This window comes from Balaenoptera ricei, chromosome 1, assembly GCF_028023285.1.
Source record: "Balaenoptera ricei isolate mBalRic1 chromosome 1, mBalRic1.hap2, whole genome shotgun sequence".
Classification (NCBI taxonomy): domain Eukaryota; kingdom Metazoa; phylum Chordata; class Mammalia; order Artiodactyla; family Balaenopteridae; genus Balaenoptera; species Balaenoptera ricei.
Window position 1 is genome coordinate 731,709 of NC_082639.1, and position 26,916 is coordinate 758,624.

At 57.7% G+C, this 26,916-nt stretch overlaps 1 protein-coding gene across 4 annotated transcripts; it reads right to left on the bottom strand.

Annotated features, from left to right (window-relative positions):
• Positions 1 to 5,532: 5,532 nt before the first annotated feature.
• On the bottom strand, positions 5,533 to 26,911 carry NADK (NAD kinase). 4 transcript variants are annotated; one of them, XM_059899376.1, is made up of 13 exons: positions 26,884 to 26,911; positions 26,130 to 26,277; positions 16,835 to 17,056; positions 15,077 to 15,160; positions 11,282 to 11,411; positions 10,869 to 10,977; positions 10,692 to 10,777; positions 9,493 to 9,595; positions 8,978 to 9,132; positions 8,708 to 8,807; positions 8,468 to 8,637; positions 7,754 to 7,836; positions 5,533 to 7,293 (listed from the first exon to the last, which is right to left on the bottom strand). In XM_059899376.1, exons 2-13 carry the CDS (start codon positions 26,192 to 26,194, stop codon positions 7,113 to 7,115), a joined length of 1,488 nt encoding a protein of 495 aa, XP_059755359.1. In that variant the 5' UTR covers positions 26,195 to 26,277; positions 26,884 to 26,911; the 3' UTR covers positions 5,533 to 7,112. The 4 variants fall into 4 exon arrangements, with proteins under 4 accessions (XP_059755359.1, XP_059755099.1, XP_059755268.1 ...); XM_059899116.1 differs by lacking the exons at positions 26,130 to 26,277; positions 26,884 to 26,911 and adding an exon at positions 25,717 to 25,872; XM_059899285.1 differs by lacking the exons at positions 26,130 to 26,277; positions 26,884 to 26,911 and adding an exon at positions 25,717 to 25,822 and having other exon boundaries at positions 9,005 to 9,132.
• Between the last annotated feature and the right edge of the window lie 5 nt (positions 26,912 to 26,916).

The window sequence follows — 26,916 nt, forward strand, 5'->3', positions numbered from 1 at the left end:
ATATATGCGTTAATATACGATATTTGTTTTTCTCTTTCTGACTTACTTCACTCTGTATGACAGTCTCTAGATCCATCCACGTCCCTACAAATGACCCAACCTCGCTCCTTTTTACAGCTGAGTAATATTCCATTGTATATATGTACCACATCTTCTTTATCCATTTGTCTGTCGATGGGCATTTAGGTTGCTTCCATGACCTGACTATTGTAAATAGTGCTGCAATGAACATTGGGGTGCATGTGTCTTTTTGAATTATGGTTTTCTCTAGGTATATGCCCAGGAGTGGGATTGCTGGGTCATATGGTAATTTTATTTTTAGTTTTTTAAGGAACCTCCATACTGTTCTCAATAGTGGCTGTATCAATTTACATTCCCATCAACAGTGCAAGAGGATTCCCTTTTCTCCACACCCTCTCCAGCATTTGGTGTTTGTAGATTTTCTGATGATGCCCATTCTAACTGGTGTGAGGTGATATTTTCAGGAGCAAGGGTACAGCTAATGGGCTCTTAAAGCCTACTTTTTGGTCAAACTTTCACATATTTTTCTTCACATTATTTTAATAATTTTATTTTTTATTTTTATTATTATTATTTTTTTAAATTTTTGGCTGCGTTGGGTCTTCGTTGCTGCGCGCAGGCTTTCTCTAGTTGCGGCGAGCAGGGGCTACTCTTCGTTGTGGTGCGCGGGCTTCTCATTGCAGTGGCTTCTCTTGTGCGTGGGCTTCAGCAGTTGTGGCTCACGGGCTCTAGAGTGCAGGCTCAGTAGTTGTGGTGCACGGGCTTAGTTGCTCCGCGGCATGTGGGATCTTCCCGGACCAGGGCTCGAACCCACGTCCCCTGCATTGGCAGGCGGATTCTTAACCACTGCACCACTAGGGAAGTCCCTCTTCACATTATTTTAAAATTAATAACATTTTTCCTTTAGATCTTGGCCAGAGGGTCAGTCAGTTAATTAACAGTGGTGTCTGCCCACCCCTGGGCGCGCACAGGCGGGGCTGGGGCCGCGAGCTGCAGTGCAGTGAGTTACTTGTGGTGATCAGTGAGTTACTTGTAGTCAAGTAATTTCAAAACGAAATGTATAAAAAGTATCAAAAACTTTATAGCACGGCTTCCCTGATGGCACAGTGGTTAAGAATCCACCTTCCAATGCAGGGGACATGGGTTCAAACCCTGGTCCGGGAAGATCCCACATGCCGCGGAGCAACTAAGCCCGTGCGCCACAGCTACTGAGCCTGCGCTCTAGAGCCCGCGAGCCACAGCTACTGAAGCTTGCGCGCCTAGAGCCCATGCTTCGCAACAAGAGAAGCCACCGCAATGAGAAGCCCGCGCACCCCAATGAAGAGTATCCCCCGCTCGCTGCAACTAGAGAAAGCCCGCGCTCAGCAACGAAGACCCAATGCAGCCAAAAATAAATACATAAAATAAATAAATTTAAAAAAAAACTTTTATAGCAGAATCTTTCTTACATTTTATCTGAGACAGTGCGTTTTAACAATTCTGAAATGATGTCAGGGGAACCTAGGTGCCTTCCCCTCCTGGACCAGGCACCCCAGCATGGAGGACAGTTTGACCCAGGCCTCCAGCCACTGCCCGAGGAAGCCTTTGCTCCATGGTCACACTCCCAGAGTTTGTATCCTGCCCCTTTTTCTTTGTCCTGTTAACAGTTGTTCACCGAAAACAATAAAACAGCCAGTTATTTTACCAGCAAAACGGGTTGGTTTGGCAGCAGCAAAGAAGTGAAGTTCAGGACAGGCAGCTATGGTGAACCACAAGCAAGTCTGGTGAAGCAGAGGAGAAGGGCAAGTTGTTATAAACAGTCTACTGGAGGAACTGGGAGGCATGTGGTGGCTTTTCATTGGCTGAGAGGCCGCCAGGCGGGGGGACATCGTCCTTCCTCCTGCTGGTGGCAGTGAAGTATCTGCTTCTGGCCGCAGATGCAAGGGACTCTCCGCCTGCTGGGATCTGTGTTGAGGCCCAGGGACACCTGCCTGAGAGCTTCCCCTTCTGGCCTCCCGACTGCATTTTAGTTGAGGTTCCCCTTTGTTAATTTTCACATAATTCTTCTCTAAACACCGCAGGAGACACTGCTGCAGGTAGCGAGTCGTTTCACCGCTGGGCTGTGTCTGACTTCCAGTATCAGGGAAGGGGTCTGAGTGGTGTTACTTGCATTTGCTGGAGTTTCCACTTCTTCCTTTGACTGGATTCCAAGCAGCAGAATTTGGGGTTGAAAGACTTTAGACCGGCCAGGATTCTTCACACCCTTGTCAGCTTCAAATGTGACCATTTCAGCCTCTTTGCTGATTTGCACATTAGACACAAATCTGTTAGGAAGCGGCTCTCGTGAAGGAGCCCCGCGCCGGCCAGCCTGCCTCTCCCTATGGCATCTGCCGGCCTCTCCCAGTCCAGCCCCTCGGCCCCTAGCCCCCTTCTCACAGGCTTAGTCTGCACCTGGGCCATGGTCTGACGTGATGGCTGCAGTCAGGTGGGGTGGTGACCTGCGGGCCCAGAGGAGCCCAAGTTCCCAGGGGACGGTGAGGACAGCAGGAGGTGTGGACCTGGGCCTGGGAGCCCGCAAGGCCCAGAGAGCGGGGTCCCGGGAGGAAAGGTGGGGGCACCCTGCTCGTCCCTCCAGCCCCACCGCCAAAGTCGCCAGGAAGCACTGACCCGCACGATGCTGCTTCCTGGGCGCCCGGCCTCCTGACGGCAGCCCCTCGCTGGGCCGGGGGTGCCTCCAAGCCCACGTTCCGAGGGCTCCACGTTAAGCCCCAGGGGTTCTCTTTCTTTTAAACAATCACCATTCGTTAGGCCTCACCACCCCTCGGGGTGCTCTTGGGCGCCCTTGCTTGCCCCCCGTAATTAGCTTGCTCTGGGAGAAAGGCGGGTGGAGTGGTCAGCGCTGGGGGGGCCGTTGGAGCTGCCAGGGCAGGAGCGGGGGCGGGGGCTTCAGGCCGGCAGCCCACGTGGGCCACTGGGCACCCAAGGCATCGGGAGCTGAGTCTGCTCCAGGCTTCTCGGGGTTGGGGGGAACCCGTTATTCGGTGCACTGGGAAGGGATTTCGCAGATGTAATTACGGTCCCGAGCGTGTGGCCTTCAGACCCATCCAGGGCGCAGTGCCCGGAGGAGGGGATCCTCGGCAGCAGGCGAGGCCGGTGGGGTCTGCCTGGGCCGGGCCCCTCCAAACTCAGCCCTGGCCCGCCCGGCAGGGCCCCTGGCCAGCCCCAGGTCACTGGGCTGTGGAGTCAAGGCCTCTGGTTCCTTCCTGAGTGTCCTTCCCAGGCTCTGGGTCCAGCCGGGATGCCCACAGCCTGGGATGGCCAAGCAGCCTTTCTGGACGCTGCCCCTGGTCCTGTGGGTGATGTCTACTCACCTGTCATCCTGGCCATCACCTCAGCCGGCTGCCCCTGGGGGGCCAGAACCCCATCCAGTGTGAGGGCTGTGCCCGAAGGCCCCTCAGCGAGACCTACTCGGGGTGGGGCAGCGGCAGCCGCTAAGGCCTCTGGGACTTGTCCACTGAGCAGCAGATGGGGAAACAGGGAGTCTGCAGCCAAGGTCGCTCAGGTTCGCGACACCTGGGCCCGAGCCCAGACAGACCCGACCCCAAACCAGAGATGTGCACCCTCCCTGGCTGCCCTTTGGGTACCCCTCCACACACCCTGTGGCGTGACCCCTGCCTCCCACCCCCACTTCAGCCTAACCTTGGGGCTCAGCCTCTGGACTCCACGGGCCGGGGTCACTGGCAAAGCAGGGAGGGCACCTAAAGGCTCTTCCCCCTGGGGCTGGGGCCAAAGGTCATGCAAGCAAAACCACAGGGCTGGGGAGCTGCCCCCTTGCTGCTTCAGGCCAGCGTCTGGGAGAGTCCAGGGCACCCACGGGCCTCACCGAGCTCCCAGGAAGCCGGCTGAGGTCAGGCCGTGCCTCTGTCCCCGTGGCTGCCTGTCCTGAGCTTCTGGGGGCAGGAGGCCCTCCCCGCAGGGTGCGGGGCGCAGACCAGCACGTCCCGTCTGTCCTCCGCGGGCTCCTCCCCCTCCTCGGCCTCGCCCACACTGACCTCACCTCTTCCACCAACTCCTCAGCGTTTCCAGATTCTGAGGTGGCCCAAGCTCTGGCCTGGACCTTTCTGGGGTGAAATGTGCAGTGGCCAACCCCACCCCCTGTGGTGACTCGAGTTCACGGTCCCCCCCCCCACCCGCCGCACCCCCCGTCCTCTGGGCTTCTCCAACAGGCCTCCACACACCCCGCCACTCGGCCTCCATCTCCACACCTGCTCTCACCCCCAGCTGGCCCCCCAGGCAGACTTCCCAGGTGCTGGTACCCAGTGGCTCCCAGGTGTGGGAACCTCGGCAGGACAGGCCCCGGCCACCACGGGGCAGGAACTGCTGGACGCGGAGCCTGGCCCGAGAGAGAGGGGAGGCCAGCTGGGTGGGCGCCCAGCGCTGAGGCCTTGGGTGAGGTCTGGCCCTGGCGCTGCTCAGACACAGGCCAGGAAAGGCCAGAAGAGGTTTCCAAGGCCACTGCCCTGAAGACCAGAAGCTTCGAGGGACCTCAGGCCGGAGCCCACAGAAATGCCCCACCGGCCAGGTCAGGAGACGTCTTGGGTCCCCCGTCCTGTGGCCTCTGGGACCTGGGCTCCCCATCCCCTTCAGTGTGCTCCACAAAGCCCAGAAGGTCAAGGTTCAGGGGTCCACAGCCTTTGCCAAGGAGTGCGATCCTGTGGGCAGTGTCTCTGTCCACGGTGAGCCTGCCCCTCTGGCCCAGAGACGCCAGCTGGCCGGGCTGACCCCTGCCCTCAGTAGACAGACGCTCTGTTCCTGGAGCAACAGGGCCTAGCTTGGGGTCCGTGCACGGCCACCTCGAGTTCGGAGAGCCCCGGGCCCCAGCAGCGCCCCCGCCCTGCCCTGCCGCCCGGGCAACTGACCGCGGCCGCAGCCACCTCCCAGCAGACACGCTGCCCACCCAGCCCCACAGCGGAGGGACAGCAGATGCCTCCCAGCCGCCAAGACGCCCAGGCAGGAAGGGGCCGCGCCCACACGTGCGCCTAGATCCCGACGGGCAGGGCGGGGGCCGCTCCGCTGCCCGGGGGGCGTCCACCGTGTCCGCCGCGGTGGCCTCGCAGCAGTGCTCGCAGGGGCGCTCGTCCCGTCTCTTGCCAGGCTCCGGCCCACAAGGCTGTGTCTGGCACGTGCTCTGGCTCCCGGCAGAGCCCGGCCCCACCTCTGCCCAGGCCTGGGAGGGAGGGAGGGAGGCCCCGAGCCAGAGCGGGAGGCAGGGGAGGAGGGAGGCAGGAGCTCCAGGCCGGGCCACGCGCCCCACCGGCCTCTGCAGGACCCGCTCCGAAGCCCGACCCCAGAGCACTCGGGACAGGACGTGACCAGGGTTGGGGGGGGGGGGGGCTGCTGGAGCGCGACCCCCTACCCACGGGTGTGCCAAAGGCAGGCTCAGCGCATCTGGACTCCCCAAGCCCGGTCTACCCTCCTCAGCATCTTGGTGTTGGTTACAAAGAACCAAATAAAGTTGTCACTCGACCCAACTTTTTAAACAAGCCTGTTTATTGAAAGGATCTGAAAATAGTAATAAGGCTTTCAACATTTAACAAATTTTCAAGATATTAACAATATGAAACATTAAGAATTGACTTCAAAAACCCAAAGTTTCCTAGGTCATTCCCTGTCACGCTTCAGGGCTTGGTCTACACTGGCTCTGTTGTCTGAACGAGTAACCTGCGTTCTGAATGCCACTCTCTTCTGGACCTAAAGCTGGGAGTGTCACCCCCTCAGCCCATGGGAGGCTGGGCGGGCCGCCCGCTGTGCCCGAGCTCGCGGGCAGAGGGTGGGAACCGACCTCCGTGCCCAGCACCGGCTGAGCTGCCCGGATGGGCACGTGGGGCGACAGCACTTGATACACACACACGGATGGCGGCCACGGTGCTCAGGCCGCAGGGCCCGCCCTGGAGACCCCGGATGCCTTTCCATCGGCCCGTGACCCTCCAAGCGGGCAAAGTACAGCGCCCCCCAGCCCCTGTCCCTCCCGAAGGGAGTCCAAGAAATGACAGGCCCCCATCCCTTCTGTTCTGGCCAATTTAACAGGAGAAAATGCAACTCAGAGAGAAATCAGTTACTCAAAAATAGGAAGCCCGTTAGGCGACAGTAAGCGGGGTCAGGGCCACACGCCCCCCGCGAGCCACAGCTCCCACCAGACTCCAGGCGGGCCCAGCCCCAGGCAGCCGGCGATGGAGGCGCGGGGGCTGGAACGACGAGCGTGCCCTCGAAGCCAGGCCCCCGGGGAGAAGCAAGAGCAGCAGCGACACCTTCCCAGCCCGCCACACGCCAGGCGCTCTGAGCAAGAGTCGCCCAACTCTCTGGATGGTCACGCGGGCTGCACAGAATGGTCCCACTTCACAGCACAAACTCCCTTCCCGCCAAAATCTCAAAGTGTACACAACAAAATCTGTACGTAAGCACTTTCAGAAAGTTTAAAAGAATCTCTAAAAAGTAGACACAGGATCGAGAACACCTTCCAGGGTGGGGAGGTGCGTCCCTGCTTCCCGAGGAATGTGTGCGGTCTGAGCCCTTGCCCCGCCAGTGCCGGTCCCCCTGCAGCGGGGAAGGAGACCGGGGCCTGGGGACCCATCTGTCCTGGCAGCCAACCTGCTCTCAGCAGAAGCGTCCCCCCAAGTGGCTTCAGGGGAAGTCGTGGGAGCTGAAGGAAGATTTTTGGCCATGAGACATTTATTTTCAAGACCATAGGATAGACCCATTCATTCTGATCCCCTCTGAATTTCAGTAGACTGATTTACGGAAGTTTCCTGACAAGGAATTACAAGGAACCCACCAGGCTCGGCCGTCCCTGCCTGGGGCCGGGCTCTGACCACACGCAGGGTGGGTGCGCCTGGGCTGACCTCAGGGCTCCCGGTCTGCTCACGTGTTTAGAAATGCAGGAAAGTCAGATTTAAAACGTTAAAAACAGCTGATCTGGTCGACAAAAGGCAGACTGCAGGCCCTTCCTCTGGCCAGACAAGTGGCGCGACACCTGCCACTGGCGCTGGGCCCGTGACGCTCACGGCGCGCGTTCCGGTCCGCCCGTCCCGAGCGCAGACGGCAGGACCGTAGGCCTAGCTCCCCGCCCGCCCCGCCCCAGCCTCCTCGTCCACGTCCTCCTCGTCCTCTGGGAAGTGGGCTTGCTTCTTCCGCACGTTCCAGTGCAGACACTGTGCCAGGCTCTCAAACCAGTCGCTCACAGGGTCGCGGACACAGATGGAGGGGAGCGGGTAGCGAGAGGTAGTGATGCTGATGCTGAAACAGGAGAGATGCAACGTGGCCCCTCCTAGAGCCGCCGAGCACCCGGCCCGTCCCCCCAGAGCAAGACCCCTCCCCCCAGAGCAAGACCCCTCCCTGGTCCAGCCGGGGACCGTCTCAGCTCTGCTCACGCCACCTGCTGCAAAGCCTGGCCCCAGGTCCTACAGTGCCCTGGGGGCCTGGGCACCTTGTCGCTTTCCGGTCTGGTCCTGAGAACAGCCAGGAACTGGGGGCTCAGTGGTGCTCTTGTGCCCCCCAGGACAGAACCAGGGACCCCCTCGACGCACCCAGGTCCACAGAGGGACCCCAAGGAGCAGGGTGGCGGAAGGATAAGCGGTGGGAACGGCTGGCAGGGCGCCGTCACCCCAGGCACAGATCCGTGACACGATCTCTCGAGAACCAGGGACGGGCCCTCAGCCCACCTGCCCCACCCGCTGCAGCCCCGTGGCCGACACACCTGTCTCCGTGGCGGACCTCCTGTCTCTTTCGTCCATCGAAGGACACCCACACAGTGTTCCTTGCTTCCGGCGACAGCATGATCTGACGGGTCAAGCAGGACAGGTGTGGGCTACCTGAGCACAGCTGAGCGCCGTGGACCCTACCCCAGGGGGACAGCACTGGCCAGGAGGAACCTCACGGGCACCCCCAATGCCCACCACGTGCCAAGGTCAGTTCCAGGCTGTGAAAACATTAACTTGCGTTGTGCTGACCCCAGCCCCAGGGGCCTGGCTCTAGCACCCGCCCCCCCACAGCTCTCTGCGTCTAGCAGACGCAGCCCCACCCACCAGGGCTCACACCAGGGACTCACTGGTCCGGGGGTGGCCTGCAGTGGGGGGCAAGGGGCAGGGAAAGAAGAGTGGATGTGGAAGGGCGGCAGGGCCAGTCAGACGCCAGGACGTGCCGTGGGGGACACGCCGGGCAGCGGCCGTTCCTCACCTGCTGGCCCCCATCCCCTCCAGCAAGGACTGTCCCCACCCACTCAGGCTGAGGGCCCACCTGAAGGGCTGGCCTGGCTCTCAGCACCACCCCCGCCAACCGGACCCCTGGGGGCGCAGGCCACACGACGGAGACCAGGAAGAACAAAGCCCCTCCAGCACCCAGCAAGGCGGGAGGTCAGCACCGCAGGCCCCGCACTGGCTCCAACCGACAAGGGCAAGGGGTGGGCTCCGACCTTCAGTTCGACCCCCGCAGGAACCACGATGGGCCGGAAGGATAGCGAGTGGGGGCAGATGGGCGTGATCATGATGGCCGGCACGTTGGGGTGGATCATGGAGGCCCCGGCGGCGGCTGCGTACGCCGTGCTGCCCGTCGGGGTGGAGACGATCACGCCTGCGGGACAGGCTGAGGGTCACGGTCAAGCGCCCGCCCCCACCCCGCGTGCAGCCCCCGGGCAGGCCTGACGCCCACCTACCGTCGCCCTGCACCGTGGTGATGAGGTGCCCATCCAGGTAGACGTCCACGTTGGACAGGTATGAGGATGGGCCTCTGTCGATCACCACCTCGTTTAAGACCTGGGGGTGAGGCCACCGCAAGCTGAGGGGGCCGGGCAGCACCGAGCTGCTCCTGGGCTCCCTGGAAGGTCCCGAGGACAGGGCTGGGGGCTGTCCAGCCCAAAGCCGCCACCCTGTACCCCCTGCCCGAGGGCGAGGCCCTGAGCCCTGTGGGGGACAGGCCCACAGACCTGGTACTGCATGACCTGCTTCCCAACCTCTGCGTCCAGGGCCGCGGCCAGCACCCCGTTCTCGCTGATTCCGTTGGGGACGGCCACCTTCTTCCCTCGGAGCTCCTTCACGACCCTGACCTTCAGCCGGCTCCGGAGAACAACAGCTGCGTTCCCTGGGGGCCAGCAGGGGTCACACCCAGGGAGGTCAGCAGGGATGGGGGTAGTGGTACTGCAGGAAAAGAGACCCTCCCATCGACCAGGGACCCCCCCTTTCTTCTCCCAAATGGAGGGCAACACCCTGTGCTTCTGTGAAAATCAATTCACTGCAACTCGACACGTATGGTAGCCTAAACCCGTGATCAGCTCAAACTTCTCACTGTTAAGAAAAAATGTCTGACTCGTTCAAAATTTAGAATTCTCTGAATCCCGAAACACTCAAGTGGTGCTCTTTGCCTTGTTAAAGAAGCCCCCAAATCACATAAGACGATCCCACGTGCAGAACTGCTTGTGGGTTCTGGAACATTCTGACTCACCCTGTATCACCTGTGTAACTTGGGACTGAAAGTTCTCGAAGTTGAAGGGGGTCAGGAAGCCCAGGGAGCCCAGGTGGAACGCCATGACCGGAGGCACGCTGCCCTGTGAGCCAACGAGGCAGGTCACTCAGCTGGCCAGCCCACTCGAAAGCCACCCGAGCCATCCCCAGCCCGGAGGAACCGCACCCCAACCACCCCCGGGGGGGGCGGGCACGGGAGTGCAGGGTCGGTGCCTGGTGTGCTCGGCGGGGCTGCCGTGCTGCAGTGGGGCAGGGCTACTCGGGGTGACCGCTCACGGCCCGCGAGGAGTCAGGCAGGCCAGGGGAAGAGCGGTGTGGGCAGCTGATGAGAAACGGAGGCGGCGGGACAGACCAGCCCACCGGCCACGGGAGGCAGGAAGGAGCGCTGGGGGCAGGACGCGGGGCCCGGTCACACGGAGACCACGCCCAGCAGGCGGGAGGGCGGGGAGACCGCGACAGACCCGCTGGAGAGGAGTCGGGGCAGCCAGGGGCAGAGGGCCTAGGATGGGCCTCGGGGACCCTAACAGGCTGCACTGCAGGCCCCGAGCACCGCTTCCGCTGAGGAGGGAGGAGCGGGCGGCTGAGGAGGGGCTCCCACAGTGGGAGGCGAGGAAGAAGCGGCAGCTCTGCGGAGGCGGGACGGCCCCAGGACCCTCGCCCTCATCCTCTGCCGGCCGCGAACGCTGCGGCCTTCCAGCCCCACTGGGCCCTCCCCTCCTTCCCTGCTGGCTGCCCTGCCCACTTCCAGGCGGCGCTCTGGAGGCCACACCTGACCTTCTAACACACCTCGGCCGGGTCCCTCCAGGGGCCCTGCCTTGAGGAGCGTGAGGGCGGGCCCCCGGGCAGACCCTGGTGGTCTGGAGCCTCCACGGTGCTCCCCCGACCCCCGGACACTCGGCCTGCAGCCACTGCTCTCACCGGCCCCGGACGTTCGTCCACCAACTCGGCCCCATATGCCGGCTCCTCCGGGGGATGCCCCGCCCCAGCCCCGCGTGCCAGCCCCGCCCTCAGGCCCCCCTCTCCGGTGCACCGTCTGCACCAGCGCCTCGAGGTGCGTGGAAACGCCTGGCCTGTCGCAGTGTCTAGCACCGGACGGCAGATGCAGCATTTGGTATCGTTTGCAAACTTGCTCTGTCGCGCCTCCCCTCGCCGTCCCCAGGCGGCACGCGGGGGCCTCACCTGGAAGAGCGACGAGGCGTAGAGCAGGGTCCCGTCTCCTCCCAGGCAAACGATGAGATCAATCTGGTTGGAGATGTCATCGTAATCTAGAACACGCGGCGGGCACAGAGGAGCCGTCAAGCACCCCCGAGGCTGCCGGGCACGGCCGCCTGCGCGAGGCCCCACGGGACAACTCGCCTTCTCTGAAGGTGCAGAACTTCCTCTTCACTGGCCCGAAGCGGTCGTCGCTCACGATGGCGGGGTCCTCCAGAACCTTCTTCTCCACGTACACGATCATGTTGTTCTCCTAGAAGGGACACATGGGTGAGTCAGCCCTGCCGGTAAGAGCCAGGTCAGGGCGGGCCGGTCTTCACGAAGCCTCCTTCCTGCCTTGCTGGGCCCTGTACGATGCTGGGTGGGGGGTGGGCGGCGGCAGCTCTGTCTCGTGGGCAAAGTGCAACCGTTTTTTCACTCCACACGCTGCTGAGCTGCTGGAGGCTCGGTGACGCTGGGTTACAGAGCCTCCTGACTTGAGCAGCCCCAGGATCAGAGCCCTGGAACCCCGGGCGGGAGCCGGCTCTGACCCCAACCCCGCGGTCGCCCCTGCTCACCTCCATCAGGTACACGCAGAGCTCCTTGAAGGGCTGGAGCAGGCTGGCGTCCCGGATCTTCTTGATGACCAGGACGCTCTTTGGGGACTTGCTCCATGTCAGCCGCTGGCTGGCAGGGTCCTGGATGTGCCTTTGAGGGGAGACGCACGTTCGCACTGGCCCTGGCCCGTCCCCGGGGTGTGTCTCCCGCACCAGCGCGGCCGGTCCGAGCTGGGGCGGGGGCTTGGCGCTCTCAGAGCAGTGTCCTCCCTCTGGCTGCCCGACTGCACCCCTGCCCGCGGCTCCTTTGGAACAAGGCTCACTCGGGGACCTGCCGCAGAGGAAACCCCACGCGCACCCGGGCCCGCCGATGGGGACTCTGTCCCGGGGGACCCGGGCCTCCTGCTGGCTCGTAAGGGGGGCACAGCCCCACGTCCACACCACTGTGTGAGCAACTCAGGTGACCGTTAACTTTCACAGTTCAAAGCCACCCGGTTTTAAAGTCAATGGCAGGATTTGGGGCAGTGAGACTGCTCTGGAGATTTCAACGGTGGGCACGTGTCGTCGCGCGTCTGTCCAAAGCACAGGACGCACCGCACGGAGGGACCCTGGTGTCAACTAGGGACTGTGGGTGACACGATGTGTCAGTACAGGTTCATCATGTGTAACAAACGCACCCTCTGCGAGGATGTCGATGAGGGGCTGGCTCGGGGGGTGGGGGGGGGGCATGAGAAATCTCTGTACCTTCTCCTCACTGCTGGAAACCTAAACCTGCTCAAATAATAAAACCAAAAACCAAAAAAAGTCAGCTGGGCCTGCCTGCCAACGACAGCCCTGCAAGTCCTGTGGCGCTCGGCCTTGGCCCCTAGCGCTGGAGGGCTGGCACGGTCCGCGGGCAGCAGGTCCTCCCGGAGGGGCGGGGGTCCCGAGGCCGAGCCCCGCCAGGACTCCGACCACTGTGGGCGCCCGGTCAGCACCCGCCCGGCCTGGCAGCACACCCCTCCGCCTGTTGGGAAACAGTCCTGAAGGCTGCAGGCAACGACTTCCCTTCTGATGCAAGTTCCCCGGTCAAGACACCTGCTCCAGGTCACGCCTTGTGGCCGCGGCCTCCCTGAAAACCTGACGACTCCACCAGCAACTCTCCAAACCATGACGTGAACCATTAAAAGAGCAGTGGGTCCCTGGCCCCAGGCTGTGACTGCCTGACCATCACTCACCCTTTCCAGGCGTTTCTGCGAGGGCAGGGGTCACTCATGACCTCCTCTGCCAGAGTCTCCACCAGCCCGGGTCACACACGCGGCTCAGCGGAGGGCAGTGCTCGGCGCCCAGCATCTCAGTCACGCTTGACTAACAGCAGGAGTGCCACGCAAACCAGCACCCCACCAGACTCCCCAAATGTGCAACTGCACCAGAACCCTGCTTGCTGTGCCCTCAAAACTGAAAGCAAAACACACTGTAACTTGTTAAAGGCTGTACAAAACAGCAAGTCAAGAGAACTTCCTACAATGAAAAATCAAACCCAACAAACTGTACTTGCTCTTCTCGACTGTTCACACCATCCTCGTCTAGTCGCCTTTAACAGCAGAGAGACCAGACCTCAGACGCCGGCTCTTCACAGGCTGGCCGGCAAGCTCTGCCGTCCTGGGCGGTCAGGATGGGCCCCGCTCAGCCCCGCTCAGCCCCGTCCAGCCGCAGACACCAGCGCTGGGCTGCGGAACCGGCTTGGCCCGTGGGAGGGGCCCGCAGGCGGAGGGGCGGGCACTCGCGGGGCCTCTCGTCACTCCACCTGGCCCCGGGCCTGGAGGGAGGGCAGGTGGGTCGGCGGGAGTCCGCCTGGCCGCCGAGGTGGATGACGAAGCCCCCCCGCCACTGACCAGGTGGGCCGGACGCACAGCCCTTCAAGACCCGAGACTCAGCCGCGCCCAGCCAGAGCCACCGCAGCGCCACCGGCTCGTCTCGGGTACCAACTGGTCACTTCCTGTTGGATCACTGCACAGAGCAGTGGCGGCCCCTCCCTGGCACAGAGGCTCTGGGGGCTGGACGGGAGGCAGGGATGCCTGACGGCTCGGCGGGGGACCCAGCTGAGCCCTGTCTCAAAAGCCAAAGGCGTCAGATGTTGGCAATTCCACATGTTTCAACATAATAGAAAACACACATTCATGGTGAGGTCTGAGAGAATAAAGTAGGAAGTAAATCTCTTGCAGTCAACTCCTCTACAGTATGTTCCTTTTCAGCATCAGGGGAAAGTCAGGTTAGCACACAATCCCTGCCCCACCAGCCACGGTGTTGGGAGGGCCAGGGACAAGATGGGGAAGTGGAGTCCTGTCCTCCCAGGGCAGGCAGCCCACAGGACTGTGCCGGGCGCAGGGCCTCGGAGACGCTTCTGGAGCACCTGCCGCTCTGCTCGGAGCACCCCTCCCCACGATCCCACCTGACCTCGAGGAGCAGCTCAGATGCCATCCCGAGACCCCACCCGAGGTTCACGAGGCCAAAACACACACACACCTGTGACATGGGCTGGGCTGGGAGCAGGTGACAGCCAATCAAGGCTGAATGGCCAGAGGCCACCCAGGGCGGCGCTTATGCTGAGCTGTGAGTGACGAGGAGGGAGCGGCACTGCCAAGACCAGGGAGGGCAGGGAGGGGCCCCCGGGCAGCGGTGAAAGGTCAAGGCAGGGCAGTCTGGGGCAGTGCACGCAGCAGGGCGTGGGGCACCCGGGGGGGCTGGTTACCAGTGTGGATGCTGAGCGGAGTGCAAACGTGGGGCACCCGTCCGCATCCCGCAGCAGCGACTAGAGAGCCAGGGCAGCACCTGGACGGTAGAGGCACTGACACCAGTTACCCCTGTGCCCAGGCCGCCCTTGGGTCACCAGGGTCCACACAGCACAGCAGCTCCCGGGGGCCCGGCACCGTCCGCCCACTGGGCCAGCGCTGAGAACGGGCAGACGGCTGCAGGCAGCAAGGCCCCCCAGACGGTGAGTCGCAGAAGCCCACCTGGGCCCTTGGTCTGAGCCCCGCAGAAGGTGAAGCCTCCGCGGCTCCCCAGAAGGAGGGGCACAGACGGCCCCTCGGCGTGAGCCCGCCGCCGGGCACAACGGCAGCGCCGGCCCGGGATTCTGCTGTTTCAACACAAAGCTCTCGTGGCCACGAAGCCATCTGAGTGTTTTCTCCCCTGAGACACACACGACACAGGGCAAAGGAGCAAAGCTTTCCCCTCTTTGGAACCCTCCAGCACCTGGAGGAGGTGCTGGACGGGTAGAGAAGGGAGCTGGGTTCCAGTGTCCAGTGAAATAACCCGAACTGCTTCACTTCTAAACGGTTTCTCAGCCAGCACCGCACGGCCAGGGGCCCCCAAGCTGCACTGCCCTCAGGCTGTCGCTAAAATACAGAGCTTACGCAGAGAAAAGAAAAGGAAAAAAAAAAAAAAAAAATTGTGCCCGCAAGGCAGGTTATCTCTCAAACAAGTAAACTCGGCTTCTCAAAAATGCCAACTGACATCTCTGCATTTCAATAATAATTAAGAGAAACATATTTGACACAACAAATGCATTAGCATGAAATACATTATTTTTCTCTCCTAGAGTTTTTCCTGTAAAAAACAAATTAACTCTAAATATGAGTCGAGGCCCCTCTGACCCACCGCGCCCAAGGAGCAGGCCGCACCCACTCTCTCGCCCCGAGCGAGTTGGAGACGGCGCCGCGTGGCCTCCTGGGGCCTCAGAAGCCGCCCGACACACTCACTGCCCCCCGAGCCAGAACCTCCCACAGTCCAGTGGCCCCTGGACAACAGCCCAGTGGAGCAGCCCAGAAGACTCACATGATGGTCTGGGGGTTCTGCAGCACGCAGGCCTTTGGTCCAAAAGTGGTCACTGGGCATGGCCCGTGTAGCGAGCGGGTCCTCCTGTGGGGAGAGGCACAGGGCAGGGGCCGTCAGTCGGCTGAAAGACACACACGTGTAGACAAGGCACAGAATGTGTTAGACTCTCCAAAATATTTTTAATCCAAATGACGTAAACTCCGTCATCTGCCCAGCACCCATGTGACAGTCCTGGAAGACCCTGCCCTGATCCCCAGAGCTCTGGCTGGAGGACTACACGCTGTCCGTGCAGTCGTTAGAGGGGGCACACTTAGAAATACTCCTTAGAACAAGGACCCCAAACCAGTGCAGGTGCCCAGGCCCCACCCCAGAACAAGGGGATTCAACCCAGGGGAAGGGCCTGGGAATCTGAATTCTTGTCTGGGTAAGTCTATTTGAAGACAAGCTTTTGGGTCTATGCTTGGGAATCAAGACTTCAGCAACTATCCCCAAGTCATCCAGATTAAGATTCTAACAAAAATACTCATTCTGAGTTGTGCTGTCAATAAAAACTGATAGCACTTGAGTGACCCAACATTTCCAGTAACTGAAAGGTGACTCACAGGGCAGTGTGGCCAGCACACGTCCTGGGGACAACACCACCAGGTGGCCCTCCCTGTCCTCTCCTCAGGGTCCAGCGCCAGCCCTTGGGAGCCACGTGGACGCCCCACGGTGACATGTGGATGTGTCCACCGTCACGCAGAGTGCCAGCTCCAGTGGCATCACGGTCCCTTTCTTTTTTGTTCTTTTCTGGCCGCACCACGTGGCTTGCAGGATCTTAGTTCCCCGACCAGGGATTGAACCCGCACCCCCTGCAGTGCAAGTGCGGAGTCTTAAGCACTGGACCACCAGGGAAGTCCCCTCATGGTCCCTTTCTGCACCAAAACTACTGGCACAAAGATAGCCAAACACAGATGGCAAACTTGCTTTTGTCTCTGACTGCCCATCTCATGGTTCAAAGAACTCTCCAAATCCCAATGCAGACAAAACAGATTTTCTACTGTGTCCTGAAGGGCAGCCTAGCCCAGGAGAGCCCGAGTCTGGTCAAGGGCTCCCTCCCTGGCTCTTGAGAACGTGCAGGGAACGGCTGCGAGCCACGGCTGGGGCCTCTGGGGACTAAAAGATTTTGGGAAATGCAGTTTAGACCAGGCTTTTCTAAGTCAGTGTTCCACTCAACCTTGACAGCGGCTGTGGCTGCACGTCCCCAACCCCCCTCCTGGAGACACCCACACGCAGAGGCCACCTTTGACCTGCTACCCCCACACCAGGTTCAACGCCCTTTCGGGCGCGACACCCCACAGAGCCAGCAGCCAAGGCCGCCCGCCCGGAGACGCACCCCCTGCAGTGCCAGGGACACCAACACGGGAGGACAACACGACTCTGCACGGAAGCTTCTGCTGGGAGCTGGCTGCCCACTGCCCACTGGGCCCCCTGCATCTGCGGCAGTGCCGGCTCGGGCAGCTCCTCCCAAAACCCCGGGTGGCGTTCATGGCTAAGGCCGGCACTGCCGCAGCCCTCCCGGCACCCCGACGCCTGTGCCAGAGCTGGTGCTGCAGCGGGCGGCCCCGGTGACGCTGACGGCACATGGGCCCCACCCACGCGCCTCCACCTTGCGCAGTGTGTGGGCACGGGGGGGGGGCCCTCTGGGAGCTGTGGCAGCGAGCGCGCCCACCCCTCACGTGTCTGAGCGCCCACGCAGGCCCAGAGGAAGCCTGGTACCTGAACTCGCGGGTGCTGGCCACGGCGGGTGCGGCCGACAGGCTGCGGGACTTGGCGCGGCCCCGGATGGGGTGGCCCAGGCCCCAGTCCTCGTCCCCGTGGCACGCGGAGCAGCGGTAGGAGGCCGCCTCTGCACGCAGCTCCTCACTCCCGTGGACTTTTTCTTGTTCCATTTCTGTAGTTGATGGACGAGGAGGACTTCGGCCCGAAAACCCCAGATGCCTTGATTTAATAAAATACAGTAAATATCTGTGTACAAAACAACGTATACACACACCTACACCCGCCCTATCAGGGGAAAAATGACTGATGTCCAACTTACCAAAGGACTTGGCAAATAGTCTATTTCCACCCCAAAGATATTTAAGAACTCGGGAATCTACCTGTGGTTTTTAGTGAATCCAGAAGAGCTAGGGGTCTACCAAGCTGGGGTGTGGCCATGTGCCAGGGGGTGCACACTTTCATGAGAGAGCAATCACCATCATGCAGTCTTAAATGCCTCTCGGCCCAGAAAATCTGGATACATATACTTGATAAGACCACCATCAGGCACACACTGAACTCCATGTCCTGCAAACAGCCTGCGCTTTAATCCAGTGCCAATGAAACACTGGCCAAAACCGACGTACTTGGTCCTCAAAGAAAAGTTCAACTTCTAAATACTAGTAAAGATAGACACTCTCATCTTCTAACCACAACACAGTAAAACAGGAAAAGATGGAAGCAGAAACAAAACAACAGTCCTCCAACCACTGGGGAATGTTTGAATTTTCTCCTAACCAACTGAGGGCTCAAAACAGGTATCAAAACCACCGTGACGGTGCATCGAAAAGGTAAGCATGAACCCAAAGTCCATGCCCCCCGTTGAGCTGTGCTGAAATCCTTGAGAATTAGGAGTCATGAGCTAAGGCCTAAGTCAATGAAGCTAAAAAAGGAATAAAACAAGCCTAAGAGGCGCTTCCCTGGTGGCGCAGTGGTTGAGAATCTGCCTGCCAATGCAGGGGACACGGGTTCGAGCCCTGGTCTGGGAAGATCCCACATGCCGTGGAGCAACTGGGCCCGTGAGCCACAACTACGGAGCCTGCGCGTCTGGAGCCTGTGCTCCACAACGAGAGAGGCCACGATAGTGAGAGGCCCGCGCACCGTGATGAAGAGTGGCCCCCGCTTGCCGCAACTGGAGAAAGCCCTCGCACAGAAACAAAGATCCATCACAGCCAAAACTAATAAAATAAAAAAGTAAAAAGAAGCGTAAAGGAAGATGAGTCGCTCTCTGATTTAAGACTCTACAGCTATGCCAATCAAAAGACTGTGTCGCTGGCGCAGGCAGACACAGGCCAACAGAACAAGGACACTCAACTGATTTCTGACAAGCGCACACAAGCAATTCAATGAAGGAAAGAGAATCTTTTCAGCAGATGGTGCTGGAGCCATTCTACATCCACAGACAAGAAAGTAAACCTCAGCCTAACCTTCACACCTGAAACAAAAATTAACTCAAAATGGATCAAAATGGATTACGTTAAATATAAAACATAAACTATAGAACTTTTATAATAAAACACAGGAGAGGGAATTCCCTGGTGGTCCAGTGGTTAGGAGTCCGCACTTTCACTGCCAAGGGCAGCGGTTCGCTCCCTGGTTGGGGAACTAAGGTCCCGCAAGCTGTGCGGCATGGCCAAAAATAAATAAATAAGTAAAACACAGGAGAAAGTCTTGGGGGCCTAGGGCGAAAGAGAATTTTTTTTGTACATGATATAAAAAGCACAGTTCATAAAAAATAAAAAAAACCTGATAAACTGGGCTTTATTAAAATTAGAAACTTGCTCTGTGGAAGGCCCTGTTAAGAGGGTATAAAAAACAAACAAGCTACAGATGGGGAGAAAATATTTTCAAACTAGATATCCAACAGAGGATTCGCATCTATAAAATATAAAGAAATCTCAAAATGTCTGGTAAAAAAACAGATAATCCGATTAAAAAATGGGCAAAAGAGAGGAACGGACCACAGGGGAAGCGCCCGGGGTAAATAAGCACGTGAAAAGACGCTCCACATCATGAGCACTTAGGAATTAAATCAAAACCACAATGAGACGTCACTGCACACCAATCAGAAAGGCTAAATAACTCAAAGCCGGAGAGGTTGCAGAGAGACGCCCACTCACATGTCGCTGTGGGAACACGAAAGGTTCAGATACTCTGGAAAAGTCTGACACTTTCTTATAAAAACTAAATATGCAGCCCAGCAACTGCACCTGGGCATTTATCCCAGAGAAATACCTGATGTTCACATACAACCTGCACATGAACGTTCACAGCAGCTTTTTCTGAGACAGCCAAACACTGCAGACAGCCCAAGTGTCCCCCAGCTGGTGAGCAGACCCAGCAATCAGAGGGAGCAGACACTGACACTGACACTGACACTGACACTGCAACAGGCTGGGTGACCCCAGGGCCCTCTGTGGGGCGAAGAAGGACAATCTCATATGGCCACATGATAAACGTTCCTATTTACACAACTTTCTTTTTTTTGTTTTTGGCCACATCACGCAGCATGCAGGGTCTTAGTTCCCAGACCGGGATCTTAGTCCCCCTGCAGTGGAAGTGCGGAGTCCTAACCACTGGACTGCCAGGGAAGTCCCTTCCACAACTTTCTTGAAGTGACAAAATGATGGCACCGTGAACAGATCACTGGTTGCCAGGGAGTGCAAGGAGGCCTGGTGGGGCCCCCTGGCATGACGGTCAGCTCTGAGTCTGCACTGGCGGTGGTGGTTATGCAAACGTACACACAGGGGAAAACTGGTGAAAGCTGAGTAAGGGGTGTAATGCAGGTAACAGTGTTTACGTTATTGTGCTGTTGATGAGGGGATAACACTGGGAAGCAGGGGGAAGGGTGCAGAAGTTTCTCTGTACTATTTTTTACAACTTTCTGTGAGTCTATAGTTATTTCAGAGCAAACAGTTAATAAAAAGGGATAAACCAATCAAAACCACAAAAGGCAAATGTATTCAAAAACTATTACAAATTATCTAGGAGCTGTTAATATTTACTTACAAAGAGTAGTTTGATGACTAAGTAATAAACTAACTTATAATCATATTGGGACTTCCCTGGTGGCGCAGTGGTTAAGAATCCACCTGCCAGTGCAGGGGACACGGGTTCGAGCCCTGGTCTGGGAAGATCCCACATGCCGCGGAGCAACTAAGCCCTTACGCTACAACTACTGAGCCTGCGCTCTAGAGCCTACGAGTCACAACTACTGAAGCCCGTGCTCCACAACAAGAGAAGCCACCGCAATGAGAAGCCCGCGCACCGCAACGAAGAGTAGCCCCCGCTCGCCGCAACTAGAGAAAGCCCACGTGCAGCAACAAAGACCCAACGCGGCCAAAAATAAATAAAATAAAATAAATTAAAAAAAATAATAAAGTAATCATATTAAATATGAAAACCAGCTTTTAAAATTTATATCCACAGTGTATTTTGTGACAATGGCGAATCATGACTCACATTTAATCCAAGTTTATTTGCTATTTTAACATTTTAAAAGGATGAAATTTTAACTCCATCCAAGCTCACTGAAGTTCCTGACAGCACAAATCTAATTTTTAAAAAACTTCTGCATTGGGAAGTTTTAATAGGAAAAACGTGTTGGAGCATAATAACAAAGTATGCAGACATAAAGTAGTTCCCAAAGAGGTGGGGACGCCAGCCAGTAGAAGTCGCGCATACGAATATAAACACAATAACGTGATGTCCGCTGCAAGCCTCGACACGCGCCTGTTGAAGTAGGGACAAAGCAAAGCTTACCACTCATCAACACGGAGAGGCACCTATTACACTGCCCTCCTCCCGCCAGTAAGTGATGTCCGTGCCGGCAAGGACATGACAGAACTGGGCGCACACACCGGCAGAGCCCGGCCGCGCGAGGAGGAGAATCAGGGACCCGAGGGGGCCCCAGGGTGGCGGGGCCGACGAGGAACACAGGCCTGTGCGCTCTGGGCTCCTGGCTCTGCCGCACACAGCCCCCCGGGCACCTCTTCACCAACTGTCTGCACACGCATCTGCCCGTTCCCACGCAACGAACTCGGAGCTGTGCCGTCACGGGTCAGGAGGCGAGCCGGCAGCACCAACCCCAGACCGCCCCGTGCCGGGGCCAGGCCCGCAGAGAAGCCCGACCCGAGGGCGAAGCGGAGCAGGGCCCTATGGTCCTCCCCCCACCGTGTCCTCAGCCCGCCTTCTGTCTGTGGAAAACCTTGAGCCAAAGAATAGGTTTAATCAGAGAAGAGAGAAAATACAGAACAGAGGAAAACAGTCAAAGGAGACCAAATAATAATAGGGCAGTCATTAGGCAAAGTCAAGGACCTCTGTTCCCCCTTAAGGGCCATAGGTAATATTCGGAGCCCTCCCCTGGGAGCCGTCTTGTAGACACTGAAACCCCACCAGGTGGAAGAAGTGAACTATATGAGGACCAGGCTGTAGCCAAGACATAAGCTGCCACAGAGAACTGGCCTCAAGGAAATGGCAACAAACCGACCCTGGCACTGAAGAGTAACTCTACCTAAAACATCGAGATGACGCTGCTCAGGCCACCGATGACCAGCTTCAAGACGACCGTCAGAGCTGCCTGCATTGTTTCTGCATGAAGCCCCCTCCCTCTGTCTATAAAAGCTCTTGCCGGCTGTGCGGTGGGGGGGGGGGGGGTCGGCCTTTGGACAGGCAACCTTTCCTTTTCTACCAACACCTGTCTCTCGAAAACTGGCTTTCCAGCGGCGAGCAGCCAGACCTGGATTCGGTAAGAGATTTTGGCGCCCGATGGTGGGGCTGTGCTCTCGCAGCGTCTGCCTTTCCTGGGCCTCCCTGAGTAGAGCCACGGGCTACGGCAAACACGCCGGGATAAGCCGCGACGAGCCAGCTGCTTGTGGCTAGCCAGCCCCGAGGGGGATTTTAGGGGACGTTCCCAGCAGCTGCCGAAACCATTTGTTTCGGGAATCCTCCCTGTTTCTCCCATGCTCAGCACTGGCTGCCAACTTTCGCTTTTGGTTGGTGGAAATGAAACGTGAGTTTGGGACGAGCTCACCAGCTCCAAGGCCGGGTAAGTCCACCGGTGTGCACCCGGGCAACCTTCCCATTTGTGGGCGCTAAGTGCTATTTGGGCATTTTTGCCAATTGGTTCTGATGTCTGTCTACCATTGAGGGAGGACCGTTTGTGTTGGGGAAGTGTTTGTTTGGGATTCCATACTGGTCATCCTTTGAAGAGGATTTGCGACAGATCTGTCTTTTGGTGTGTGAGCATGTATTCCATCTATGTGATTGGTATCTTTGATGTCTTACGTCAAATGGGAAATTCAGGCTCAATTCATTAAAAACAATTTTTTATCTATGAAATTATGACAAAGAAAAAGAAAGATGATTTTTTCTAACCAACGTATGGCAACAGTATTCTTTAGACTCCAAAGAAAACTGGTTAAGATGAAACTCTTTTGAAATTCCCAAACTGATTGGTTTGCATACGCAGTTAGAGAAAGCTAGCTTGATAAAATACTGTTTTCAGAATTCTGACCCTGAGAGACCAAAAATATGCCTAGGAAAAAACTTGAAGTTAACTCTTTTGTGTCCTTGAAATACAAACACAGCCCACTTTGCCAGAGACTTCAGCCTTGGGTTAATTAGTAAAACTTCAAGACAAAAAAAAGGAGGGGGAAAAAAAAGCCTTTTAAAATTGAGTGTGTAAATTTGACTATTAGGACTGTTATTCATAAACTGATAAGTTTAATTGCAATGCCTAATTCATGAAATGTAAAAAGATGAAACAATGAGATCTCTGTCTGGATGTATGTATGTATGTCTCAATATGTGTCTTTGTCTTTGGTTAATTTGCAAAGAGCTCTATTTAATTGGCTTAAAAAGAAAAAGTAAGCACTTACAAATCAAACAAATCTCAATTTACCTACTTCCTGACTTCTTGCCAAGACTAAGAGGAAAACTAAAGATGTCTGGGTTTCTTAAACACACATCTTGTACCACATTAAAGAGAAACTGTGCTATGAAAAAGTGTATGTTTTTAGAGGTTATGGAATATGTTCTTAAGTTTGCCCATCAGAAAATACTGATATAACAAACAGCTCAATTACCTGTTTCTTGGTTTTGTTAAGGTTTTCAAGGGTTAAAAACTGTAATGTGTAAAAATGATAAGGGAAGCATTTCAGTGTGTAAAGCAAGTAGGATATGTGTTGTCGGAGAAGAAAAGTATAAAGAACGGAGATATTTTCGTTGAGGAAAAATGACGACAATAATTTTGTCTTACAGTTGGTTGGATGGGAAAAAAAGGACAAATTTTTATGGATCCAAAAAGTGATAAAATGTTTGTGAGAAAGTAACTTTGAGAAAAGAATTTTGTATGTTGTTAGGATTAAGATTAGACTAAATTTAATTAAGTAAATGAATTTTGTTATTAACAGTAAACTGATACAAGACTAAATTTTGTTTTCTCTCTCTGTTAAGAGAAAAATATTTTTTCTAAACTAATTAGGATTATTTGGTATGTTAAATTATATGGAAAACATCTGATAACTTTCAGACCTTACTGTTGAACTGAGTAAAAAATTTAAAAATTCTGATGGAAAGCTATGTTTTGTTTCTAACCATACTTTTGACCCCGATGTTCAGGATGGTAAAAATTGTCCAGTGAAGTTGTCACAGAGTATAACTACTCATGATGTGTATGCTGGCTCTAAGTTTACTGCTTAAAGCACATGTACAATGTTTGTGTGAGAACTGGGTATAAATGATAAGATGTATGGCCTATAAAGCGTTTCCCGATTAACATACTTCTGAGCCTGTTCATGATATCTGATTCGTTTTCCCCCACTGTGGACAACTAGGCAAATATATAAACAAAAAGAGGCCTAGCACCGAGGGACATGAATGGACCCAGAGCAGGCAACTGATCCACTCTGGCTACGTTGGAAAAATATATTGACTATCAGTGCTTTCTATGGAAAGAGTTACAATTAAAAGGGGAAAATGATGGAGGAAATTTTCACATACTGAGGTATGGGGAAGTCATTCTGGCTTACACAGGATTTCATTTGAACTTTAGGCTAACCAAAACAGCCTGTTTATGGCCTATTAAACATACACTGTACATCTGCTTTAACCATTAAGAAACAATACATTCAGAGAATAATACGAAGACGCATTTTGATTATTATCTTCATTGTAAAATGTCTACCAATTTTCAAATGCTTGTCCAGGTACTATGACAAAATCATCAAGGAGAGAGGTAATGTTCTCATAATACAAAATACTGATGCTAAGCACAGAGCTTGAAGTTATTTCCAATTCTGTGTCCATTCCCCAAATTAGGCAGGACTATGCCCCACTTCAGCAAGAAGTAGCCAAGAGGGGTCATCGCCCCATTCCCTCAAACACTTGGGGAAAACTGAAACAGAAATGGAACTAAACCCGAGCTCCCCTGCCAAGTTGATGACTAACCTCTCTACCCCAAACCTTATTCCCCTTCCTGTTCCGTACCCGTCCCTCCCCAAGACTGAGGAGTACCAAAGGAAAGGGGGATTGAAACGGAGCAGGATGCTATGGTCCTTTCCCAACCCCCTGCCCCGCCCCGCCCCTCCGTGTCCTCAGCCTGCCTTTTGTCTGCGGAAAACCTTGAGCCAAAGAATAGGTTTAATCAGAGAAGAGAGAAAATACAGAAACAGAGGAAAACAGTCAAAGGAGACCAAATAATAGGGCAGTCATTAAGCAAAGTCAAGGACCTCTGTTCCCCCTTAAGGGCCATAGGTAATATTCGGAGCCCTCCCCTGGGAGCCGTCTTGTAGACACTGAAACCCCACCAGGTGGAAGAAGTGAACTATATGAGGACCAGGCACTGGCCTCAAGGAAATGGAAACAAACCGACCCTAGAACTGAAGAGTAACTCTACCTAAAACAATCGAGATGACGCTGGTCAGGCCACCGATGACCAGCTTCAAGATGACCGTCAGAGCTGACTGCATTGTTTCTGCATGTAGCCCCCTCCCTCTGTCTATAAAAGCTCTTGCCCCCTTTTTTTTGGGGGGGAGGAGGGCCCTTGGACAGGCATCCGCCCTCCCCGGCCCCCCCACTTTGCTGGCCTCCGAAATAAAGCAAACTTTCCTTACCTACCAACATCTGTCTCTCGAGAATTGGCTTTCGAGCGGCAAGCAGCCTGACCTGGGTTCGGTAACAAGGGCAGCACCCCCGGTAAAGAACCGCCCGCCCCTTCGTCCTGCGGGTTACCGGGGCCTCCTCTCCAGCGCCCAGCGATCGCCCGGGGCGCCGCCGCCGAGCCCACCCCACGCCCACCTGCACGGCAGGCCCGGGAGCACCGGAAGCCCGGGGCCGGCGTCCGCGCTACCGCACCTGCCTGTCCGGGTCCGCGGGTCCCCGCGGTGGAGCAAAGGTCACGGCCGGAGCCGAGCGCGCCGTCCAGCAGGAAGTGAGGACCACCCGGCTCAGGCCCCGCACCCGGCGGCGAGGCGGCCCCCACGAGGACCAGAGCGCGCCAGACGGGGAGGCAGTGACCAGGGGTTCCGGGGTCGTCGGGTGGGCGCTGGGCTCGGAGCGCAAACGCGCCTTCCGAGGATAAATAACGCGACGCGGACCCCTAACTGACCGCTCCGCGTGAGGGCCGGACCAGCCAAGCCGCCCCACAGCGCGGACGCGGGGGGCGAGGTCCGGCCGCCCGGACACCTGCGCGGGCGCCCGGGGCAGGGGGCGGCCGGCCGGTGCCTCCCCCCTCCACACCCCGCGGTAGGCAGGGCAGCCCCCGTCCCCGCGACCCCAGCCCCGCCCCCACGACCCCACGACCGCGGGCGGCGGGCCGGGCCGAGGGGCCGCGCACTCACCGTTCGCTCGCCGGGCTGAGCCCGCGGGTCCCGCCGCCCCGCCGCCGCTCGCCGTCGCTAGCCGGTCCCCGGCGCCGCGGCCGCCCCCTGCCCCATGGCCGCCCCCTGCCCCACGGCCACCCGGCCCGCGGCGCCGGCCCGCCTAGCATCAATGCCGCCACGCCGCCAGTGCGCACGCGCGCCCCCGCCTGCCGCGCGCATGCGCCTCCGGCACCATACGCAAGCGCTCCGCGTCCGCCCCGCCCCGCGCGCTTGGGGCGGCCCGCACGGACGCCGGGCCGGGACTAGGGGCGGGGCTGGGGGCGGAGTGGAGGCCTGGCGGGTGGGGCGCGGGGGCAAGGACCGGAGCCGGGCTGGGGGCCGCCGGGTGGGGAGGGGCGTCGGCCCCAGCAGGACCCCTGTTTCCCACTCACCACGCTGTGTCCCAAGCACGTTCGCTGGACCCGGGCCCCGCCCCCATCCGCCATCGCCCCTCCATCCTGCGGGTCAGGTTGGCTGGCAGCAGCCGTCGCCAGTGGTGACACCGTCCCCCGCGGCCTCCGTAACTACCAGGGTGTGGCTCTGCTTAGAAGGAAAGTGTTTTCGGAATCAAAACTCGGTGTGAGCAGCTGCGACAGAACTGCGGCGACCTTCGGCTGCCGGCACAGCTGGAGGGAGCGGCCTGGCCCCGGCCCGGCCCCGGCCCTCGTGGGTCTCGCCCACCCCAAGCAGCCCGGCGGATCCTCGCACACCACCTGGACCTGAGGGGCCCTGGGCCGGGCGTCTCAAGTGGGGCCCCTCGAGGGTGACTTGCCAACACTGTTCTCCCTCCCTCCCCCCATCCCCTCACTGGAGGACCCAGAAAGGAGGGAGGGAGGAAGGGGGCCAAGGCGGAGCTGCGCCCCCGCGCCCCCATGTCCAGGCACGGTGGGTTCCCCCAAGGCGTGCTGAATTGACGCGTTACCCACCACCACGGCAATGAGTCAAGTGTCCCAACGGTGTGCCTAGCTCCTGGGATGCGTCTGTGAATAAGCTGATGCAGGGCCACTGTGGATGAGCCCGGGCGGCTGCCAGCTACCGTTCCTTCTCTACACCGGGGCCTCCCGGACACAGAGCGCCTGGCTCAGGCCATGTGTGGACCGGAGCCCTCTGCAGCAGCCTGGTCTCTAGGTTTCTCCACCCCCATACCTGCTGCTGACAGTTTTCTCTGGCCGGGACTCC